Source organism: Rutidosis leptorrhynchoides, chromosome 8 (assembly GCF_046630445.1).
Source record: "Rutidosis leptorrhynchoides isolate AG116_Rl617_1_P2 chromosome 8, CSIRO_AGI_Rlap_v1, whole genome shotgun sequence".
In the NCBI taxonomy this organism is placed as follows: Eukaryota; Viridiplantae; Streptophyta; class Magnoliopsida; order Asterales; family Asteraceae; genus Rutidosis; species Rutidosis leptorrhynchoides.
Window position 1 is genome coordinate 62,544,090 of NC_092340.1, and position 10,181 is coordinate 62,554,270.

A 10,181-nucleotide genomic window follows, 5' to 3' on the forward strand; every position below is an offset into this window, starting at 1 on the left:
ACCCGGAATGCTTTAGGTTAACTGCTTGGCCCGCACAGAGTGAAGGATATTTTTTTCAAGGATACTGGTCCAGAACCAACTGAGGCTTTTTACCACTCAACCAATAGTTCGTTGGTAATATTAAATTTTAGTTATTCTATTTTATCAAACACACACTTAGACAATTTGAAATACAGTAGTTAATTAGCACACTCTAGTCTTAACCATCAAATTATAAGTGCAGTGATATCCATTTTAGACATGTCAATACAAAAAGTAACATTTTTCATTCCAGTAATCATAGAGTACATGTGCCCAAGGCTACTTTGTATAACAACATAGCAATATAACATTATAAAACAGAGGACAATACAACTTTTACAAGCATATATGAGGAGGAATAAGCTTTCCTGGATTCATAATGCCGTTAGGGTCCAAAGCAGCCTTTATCTTCTTCATTGTTCTCAAATTCTCTGTTCCCAATTCTTTTTCAAGATACTGCAAAAATAAAAAATAAAAATGTTATTCAATTTAAAGAGTGTGGCATTTATTATGGCTTATATTGATGCATATATTTGCAAGTTTATGGTTACCTTTAGCTTCCCTGTACCTACACCATGTTCTCCGGTACATGTACCATCCATAGATAAAGCAGCATGAACCATGAAATCATTTAATCCTGCAGCTTCCTTTCGTTGTTCCTCGTTTTCCGGATCAAACAAAAGCACCGTGTGAAAGTTACCATCGCCAGCATGCGCGATTACCGTGCTGTTCACATATTAAAGTTAAACTTTGACTTTTTGCTACCCTTTTCAAACTACTACATTCAAGAATAGATAGTAGATAGATAGATATATATCAATGGAACATACCACACCAGTGATGAAGCATCTAACTTTTCTTTAGATTTAGAGATTAGTTCGGCAAGATGTGATAACGGAACACATACATCCTGAAAAATAATTTGGATATTCAAGTTGACTTTTCTGGTCAATCTTAATACATTTCCAATTCAAAAGAGATTTGGCTTGCAGCTAACTGTTATTGCAAATATGCTGTCAAAAAAGATTAGATGAGTAACAGAATTACCGTTATAATTGATTCGAAACCAGGTGCTAATGCCAAACAGGCAAAATGAGCTTCTTTCCTAATCTAGAAAGGCAAGGGATCATTTAAATAAATACTCGTAAAATTTAGGTAACAGAAAAGAAACTAAGTTAAAGTATATAGAAAAGAAACTAAGTTAAAGTATATAACAGTGCTAAACAGATGCGATTAGTATCATCTAACCTTCCAAAGTTCCTTTTTAGCTTCGGTGTCTTCCGTAAAAACAAAATCCGAACCACGATGCTCAGATACAATCTTTTGAACTATTTGTGTCTGTTCGCGTGTATACGCTTCTATAAAAAAACAGAATTCTCTTAAACATTAGCTTTTTTAAGCAAAGATATTTATATGCATACAGTATCAGCAACCCTCAACTATTCCTTATGTTGCATTTTGTGTGTGTGTGTGTGTGTGTGTGTGGGGGGGGGGGGGGGGGGGGGGGGGGGGGGGGTATTACCGTATTAAGACAAAAAACAAATTTGTACTGTTTTACCTGTGCCAATCAATTCGAACATCAACGTTGGAACTTCAGGAAACTGTCTTTTATGGAGAAGATTGATACCCTTTACTTGAACATCATCTAATAGTTCCACTCTTGACACCTACCAGAAACAGATCCATTCGATTTCTTATTATTTTATTTTATTGTAATTGTAATTGTATTATTGTTTTAATGCATAATTTGTATCCAGAGTTGGACAAGATTGTGTAACAAAGAATAAATGTACAAGTTCTAGTAAAATGGAAAAAGAATACTTGTATGCCAGACAACATAGTTGCTATTGCAACATCAGCTGCATCTTTAACGGTAGGAAAATTGCACATCGCAACCTGCACATAAACCAGAGTCAATAGTGAAAGATTGAATAAATAAGAAATGCTTATAAGTAATAACTGTATCAAATGAGGTTACAATGGAATGTTCTGGAATTTTTTGCAGACGTAGTGTTACTTCTGTTATTACGCCCAACGTGCCTTCGCTACCAATCATCAGCCGAGTAAGATCGTACCCAGCAGCACTTTTTCGAGCACGTGATGCTGTCTTAACAACCTCTCCATCTGCTAAAACAACCTAGTAATTAAGAAAGCAACTTTTAGTATGATACAAAAAGTAACTTCATTAATTAAATAACAATGATTAGAAAGAAAAACTAAGGACCTTGAGATTAATGACGTTGTCACGCATGGTTCCGTACCTACGTATTAAAAGCATAAATGCAACTCAAATTTGTAAGAACATACATCTTGGTGTAACTATCATTATGTCATTGTTAAACACAAGAAAATGTATCGAACAATAAGTAAATTAGGTGTAGTTATAGACCTATGTAATTAGGTGTATATATCATTACTCTTAACTAGATTAAATAAGGTTAAACAAGCCAAATTGTATACCTAACAGCTAAAGAACCGGAACATCGCGTCCCGCACATCCCTCCAATGGTTGCTCCGGGTCCTACCCAATAGACATGTATACACCAAAAAATAAATAAATAAATAAATAAATAATATATAAAAGTCAAACGAGACCGGAATGTAGAAGAAGAAACTAACCGGGGTCAAGAGGAAAGAAAAGACCATATGGTGCTAAGTATTCATTAAGTTCCATCCATCCAATCCCAGCCTCAACAACAACATCCATGTCCTTAACATGTAATGCTTTAACATTCTATAAAAAGAATACAATTTTTTTTGGTAAGGATGATTAATCCACATAGGCTTCTAAAAAAACATTATGATATCATAATTTTTGAACATGAAAGAGTGTTTCATACTTTCATCAAGGTCATGTCAATGCAAACACCTCCATGAGGAGATAAAGTGTGACCCTCAGCTGATGTAGCTCCACCATAAGGTACAATAGGCACCTGAAAATGGAACATTAAAAAGTAGAAATTAAGAAAATTTCTAATCCTGAATTTATACAAATTACTTTTAACTTGACATGTGACCATTTGCAAATCAACATAAGAGATTGGACCTTATGTTTGTTACAAGATCTAACAATTTTAGACACCTCGTCTTCAGACCTACATTTAGAATTTGACATGTGATGGATTAGAAGAAATGGTTATTACCAGTCTCTATCTGTACAATAATAATGGTAACTATAAAAAAAATTTTTTTTTGGGTAAGCGAGGAAATCCTCCTATGAACGAGCACAATTGGCTCCCCCATAGAAGGTAAAACCTCGGGTAATCAAGCCCCCAGAGCGCGCGACCTGGTACCGGGTGAATTGCGCATTATGCGCACCCTCTAGTCACACTCCCTTTTTGAACAATTTGGCATAGCCAGGAATTGAAACCGGGTGGTGTGCTTCATTGGTCAACTCGGTGGCCACTCAGGCAAGCCTGCGTGGTTAACTATAAAATATTTTCTTACCTCGGAAACACGACAACATCAGGGATATTAATTGTTCTGTGGAAACTGTATTGTGGTTTACCGTGAAAGTCTCTTTCGTCATAATCCAACGTCATATTATCCTGTATAACGAGTATAAACACCGCTTCTCACATCATGCTTTGTATTTAGTATTCTTAAAATTTTCAAGAACCTCGATGAAACTATAGAACGAAGTGTTCTGTTCTTGTTCCAAAGAATTGAAGGTCAAAATACTTGATACAAACTTCAAAGATGATATGAATTACTCAGATTGAGCTAGTGATCGCTTAAACAACACAATTCTTGTTCTTCTAATGATAGAGGAACAATACTATATTCACAGATATGAGTCATTTTGGACGAAAAGGCCAAACTTTATGGTCTTTTTGCACTTGTGTTTCCACATGTGTTCAAAAAATCCATCAATCCTGCAAACTAGAATTGTGTTTCCACATGTGTTCAAAAAATCCATCAATCCTGCAAACTAGAATAATTTTTTATTTTTGCATTTTTACAAAATGAGTTGGTTTACAACCAAATTCAAACTTGTTTTAGATACCATTAAATTTAGCTAGGAACTACAATAATCCAAATTCACAATAAAGGAAGTAAACTATAAATAAGGTTTAATGAATAATAGCATGCAAAGATTACTTGACATATGGCCTTGAGTTCAGTGATGAGCTCAGGTGGAACTGGTTTATAACTCCCCTTCACAACATGCTCTGTACTATCTTTACCCCCAATTCTCACATCTCTGAAACCCACCAAAATAAATAAATAAAAATCAAGATTTTAACAACCCATTTCGATTACACCAAAACAAACAAATCCCATGTCACAAAATCACTCAAAATATTAAAGCAAGTACCTTTCTTGAAGATCAGGGGCATCACATTGAGATAGGTTTTTTGGTAATTGAAGTGCAAGTGAACCACCGGAAACAACAATAACAATTGGAAGCAAATAAGACATCCATGATTGATTGTTTTTTGTGTTGGTTGAAATGGTTTTTTCAAGGATTCTTGATTGAGATTGAAATTGAGCTGTTTGTTTGGAATATATGAAGGAATTTTGAATCAGTTTGATAGGTTTTGAAGAAGACCGGAAACGAAAGAGCAAATTGGAGAATGCCATTGTGTTTTTCAAATCTTTGGAGTTGGTGATCAAGATCATTATGATTATGACTGAATTATATTTATACTCCGTATTATTTTATATTAAATTAAAATTTATATATTTTATACTCCATCATATAACATAGTACGATTGTGACTAATTTATGATTACAGTTTGATTTTGACTAGGAATATGGACTTCATTGAATTGTGTAGAAACAAAATAAAGCAGAAGAATTGAGTATACTCTATTTTTTTTTTTGACATAAGTTAGTTGGGGATAATCCAGGTATTTAATCACTCACGCAATCATTTCCTGCAGCCGGAAGAAACTCGCACCAATTTCATACGGAACATGAACGGTAAAATCCCCTCCCCTTTACCTCTCTTTTACCCCTAACGCGATGTGGGAAAGATGCTATGTGTGGATACTACATGACAGGAATAAAATTGTGGGTTAATATGTAGCCAACGAGGGTCGAACTACTTACCTCACCTGAAAGAGGCAGACCACATCACAATTTCATTGAGTATACTTTATACTTTCTCACTAGGTACGTTTTCGGGTCGTGGTTGATGACCCACTATAGTATACACTCGAAAAATACCTGATACATGAAATGAAATCATCTTTAGAGTTACGTTGGTCATCTCTTTCACCAATGAAGGAGATGATACACATTAGACTCACATATGCTAAAGGGAAGAGTATATGCAAAACTGGTTATTTTTGAGCAATGAGTGGGTTACGTAGTAGTTGTAGGTTGATTTGGGCATGGTTGCAAAAATTGAAAAAATGGGCCAAGAACTCGGCGATAACTCGTTTTCGGGAGGCTGCTGAGTTCTCGTTTTAAAAAATCGGTCAACTTCCGATTTTATCGGTCAACGACTAATAAATTGAGTTTCTCAGTCAAATCTCGGCCAAATCTCGGTCAACGTCAATATCTCGTCCAAATCTCGGTCAACATTTGTTTGTAGCTATATATTATATTAAGTATCATAAAATTATCTCAAAAGTCTAATATTTATAACATATATATATATATATTCGAAAATATATATTTATATTAGAAAGTCAACGTTAGTCAACAACCGAGTTTTTCCCGAGTTCTCTGAGAACTCCCAAAAATTGTCCCGCCGAGAATTCCTTGATTTCCGAGTTCTTCAACCTTGGATTTGGGGAGAAGAGGATTTCTTATCATTTTTACATTTAAACCCTCTCACCTAACATTATATATTTTGTTATAACCCTTCAAGTTTAACTATGTCAATCAAACTGATTGTAAATAAACCTGTATAATATTTGGTGGGTCACTAATAACTTAATCGGTGTTTTCACAAATTGGTTCACACATCACTAAAATTGAAAAATCTTATGCTTAAGAAACTATTTGTGTACATATAAAAAGTTGTAAGATAAAATAATTATATGATTATTTATTTAAATTATGATTTATGTTGTTTGTGCACAAGTTATATTTGAATAAATCTATGCAATTATAGAATATCCATATCTCAACCAATTATTGTGAAGATTTGTTGATACATCTCTCATTAATGCATCAAAGCATCAAAGTATAGTTAGGCTAGTTTGTGATACTAGAATCAAACTTGGTTGGTCTAGCCTTCATTTCTTTTGAACAGCAATATCGATATCGAATGCTCTCATTTGTCACTCACTCACACGTTAGGAGAAAACCCAATTCGCGACGATATTGGCAGTATCATCGAAGAAGGTTGGGAAAACCCCTCTAGAGACCTTTCCAAATTGCATTGATGTTGACAGTACAATTAAAGGTTGGAAACTTCCTACTTGGAGTGAGAATCGAACTTGGGTCGACAGTACCCGAAGTTAGATCTCACCCGCATACCACTCAAGTTAAGCTTCGATGGTTTGGTCTAGCCTTTATACTGGATATAATTTTCTTGAACAACTTAATTTCTTATATGTGTTTTATAAATATTTAACTTATACAATTGATGTAACTATTTAATTATGTTAGATAGACTATCAACACGAAAATGACATGACATAATATAAATTAATCTGTTTTCTAGAAGACTAGTTTCGAAAAAAATTGTACATAGTATTACAATAACTCATATGCTTCATTGTTCAATTTTTTAACGACTATCGTTGTTTATTTATATTATCATATTTGATAATAGTGTAAGTCATCTTTATATTTAAATTCTGACTTCGCCTCTACAAGAGTTAAAAATACTCTTTCCCACCCATTATTTCAAAAAAAATGTTGTGAGAACTTTAACAATAGAAGATAAAAGAGACACCCACCACACATAGAATCCAAAAGAAGAATCCAAAGTATTCGTCGCCTGAGTGCATAAAAGGATTATCGGGAAACAAATCTTGAACTCAAAACTCGAAAGGAAGAAAGAAGGGACAAAAAGAAAGAGAATAGAGAGCACATAAGAATCTCAACTGTCGGTGCCGGTTGAATGGATGGAAATGAGGGGAAAAAATTGGATTCTAACCTTTTAGTTTCTAGGGAGTGTATGTTTTATATAATAAAAAATTAATAATGAATACCTTACTTTTTATCAAATAGGTTATGATTTAACGGTATCAAGAAGACTCATTAACTTTGAGATTGTAGGTTTGAATTCGGTGGAAAAAAATGACTGGTTGTCGTTAGAAAAATAAAGGGAGGTGATACTTCCATCATCCAAACCTATACTTTTACTATTATTATTATTATTATTATTATTTTGAACGGCAAATTTTCGCATCGAATACTCTTATTTGCGACCCGCATACGCTAGGTAGGAAACTCGAAGGATTGACTCGGGTTGCTTGGCAACTAAACGAGGGTTTCGCGTTGCTTGGCAACTAAATCGCGGGTTACTTTCACCATTATTTGATGGTTTTTTTTTTATTTTATTTTCCAGAAATATTCTTTGTTCGATTATAACAACAAATTTTTTTAAGTCATTATTAAGGATATTTTGAAAATTTTAGATAGATTTAGTAAAAACTGTGGTGAAAATATAAGTTCTCAAAAGTAAATAGCAAACTTTTAAACAATAGATGAAGTAGAATAATAGCAAACTATTTTAACAACAAAAAATTGGTGTAGTGGCGGTCACTTGCCTTTTCATATGGGATGTCAAGGGTTCGTGTAGTGACCCGAACTTTTTCATGTTTATATATATTAATTGAGATTGATATTTACATGATTAAATGTTTCCAACATGTTAAGCAATCAAACTTGTTAAGACTTGATTAATTGAAATATGTTTCATATAGACAATTGACCACCCAAGTTGACCGGTGATTCACGAACGTTAAAACTTGTAAAAACTATACGATGACATATATATGGTTATATATATAGTTAACATGTTTTTATTATAAGTATGTATCTCATTAGGTATTTTAACAATGAGTTATATACATAAAAATGAGACTATTAATTTAAGAAACTCGAAAACGATATATATAACGATTATCGTTATAACAACGTCTTACTAGGTACATATGAATCATATTAAGATATTGATACACTTGGTTAATTATGTTAAATGATAAGTAAATATATTATTAAGTGTATTAACAATGAAATACATATGTAAAAATAAGACTACTAACTTAATGATTTCGAAACGAGACATATATGTAACGATTATCGTTGTAACGACATTTAACTGTTTATATATCATAATATCATGATAATATAACAATTTAACATCTCATTTGTTATAATAAACAATGGGTTAACAACATTCAACAAGATCATTAACCTAAAGGTTTCAAAACAACATTTACATGTAACGACTAACGATGACTTAACGACTCAGTTAAAATGTATATACATGTAGTGTTTTAATATGTATTCATACACTTTTGAAAGACTTCAAGACACTTATCAAAATACTTCTACTTAACAAAAATGCTTACAATTACATCCTCGTTCAGTTTCATCAACAATTCTACTCGTATGCACCCGTATTCGTACTCGTACAATACACAGCTTTTAGATGTATGTACTATTGGTATATACACTCCAATGATCAGCTCTTAGCAGCCCATGTGAGTCACCTAGCACATGTGGGAACCATCATTTGGCAACTAGCATGAAATATCTCATAAAATTACAAAAATATGAGTAATCATTCATGACTTATTTACATGAAAACAAAATTACATATCCTTTATATCTAATCCATACACCAACGACCAAAAACACCTACAAATACTTTCATTCTTCAATTTTCTTCATCTAATTGATCTCTCTCAAGTTCTATCTTCAAGTTCTAAGTGTTCTTCATAAATTCCAAAAGTTCTAGTTTCATAAAATCAAGAATACTTTCAAGTTTGCTAGCTCACTTCCAATCTTGTAAGGTGATCATCCAACCTCAAGAAATCTTTGCTTCTTACAGTAGGTTATCATTCTAATACAAGGTAATAATCATATTCAAACTTTGGTTCAATTTCTATAACTATAACAATCTTATTTCAAGTGATGATCTTACTTGAACTTGTTTTCGTGTCATGATTCTGCTTCAAGAACTTCGAGCCATCCAAGGATCCATTGAAGCTAGATCCATTTTTCTCTTTTCCAGTAGGTTTATCCAAGGAACTTAAGGTAGTAATGATGTTCATAACATCATTCGATTCATACATATAAAGCTATCTTATTCGAAGGTTTAAACTTGTAATCACTAGAACATAGTTTAGTTAATTCTAAACTTGTTCGCAAACAAAAGTTAATCCTTCTAACTTGACTTTTAAAATCAACTAAACACATGTTCTATATCTATATGATATGCTAACTTAATGATTTAAAACCTGGAAACACGAAAAACACCGTAAAACCGGATTTACGCCGTCGTAGTAACACCGCGGGCTGTTTTGGGTTAGTTAATTAAAAACTATGATAAACTTTGATTTAAAAGTTGTTATTCTGAGAAAACGATTTTTATTATGAACATGAAACTATATCCAAAAATTATGGTTAAACTCAAAGTGGAAGTATGTTTTCTAAAATGGTCATCTAGACGTCGTTCTTTCGACTGAAATGACTACCTTTACAAAAACGACTTGTAACTTATTTTTCTGACTATAAACCTATACTTTTTCTGTTTAGATTCATAAAATAGAGTTCAATATGAAACCATAGCAATTTGATTCACTCAAAACGGATTTAAAATGAAGAAGTTATGGGTAAAACAAGATTGGATAATTTTTCTCATTTTAGCTACGTGAAAATTGGTAACAAATCTATTCCAACCATAACTTAATCAACTTGTATTGTATATTATGTAATCTTGAGATACCATAGACACGTATACAATATTTCGACCTATCATGTCGACACATCTATATATATTTCGGAACAACCATAGACACTCTATATGTGAATGTTGGAGTTAGCTATACAGGGTTGAGGTTGATTCCAAAATATATATAGTTTGAGTTGTGATCAATACTGAGATACGTATACACTGGGTCGAGAATTGATTCAAGATAATATTTATCGATTTATTTCTGTACATCTAACAGTGGACAACTAGTTGTAGGTTACTAACGAGGACAGCTGACTTAATAAACTTAAAACATCAAAATATATTAAA

General features: G+C 32.8%; 1 protein-coding gene across 1 annotated transcript; it reads right to left on the reverse strand.

Moving 5' to 3' along the window:
* Positions 1–277: 277 nt before the first annotated feature.
* Positions 278–4,605, reverse strand: LOC139862929 (D-lactate dehydrogenase [cytochrome], mitochondrial-like). The gene is made up of 16 exons (XM_071851554.1): positions 4,340–4,605; positions 4,123–4,225; positions 3,469–3,569; positions 3,068–3,116; positions 2,862–2,954; positions 2,641–2,755; positions 2,482–2,542; positions 2,246–2,282; positions 2,000–2,158; positions 1,843–1,917; positions 1,580–1,688; positions 1,270–1,379; positions 1,069–1,131; positions 852–931; positions 573–747; positions 278–477 (listed from the first exon to the last, which is right to left on the reverse strand). Exons 1-16 carry the CDS (start codon positions 4,603–4,605, stop codon positions 358–360), a joined length of 1,716 nt encoding a protein of 571 aa, XP_071707655.1. The 3' UTR covers positions 278–357.
* Between the last annotated feature and the right edge of the window lie 5,576 nt (positions 4,606–10,181).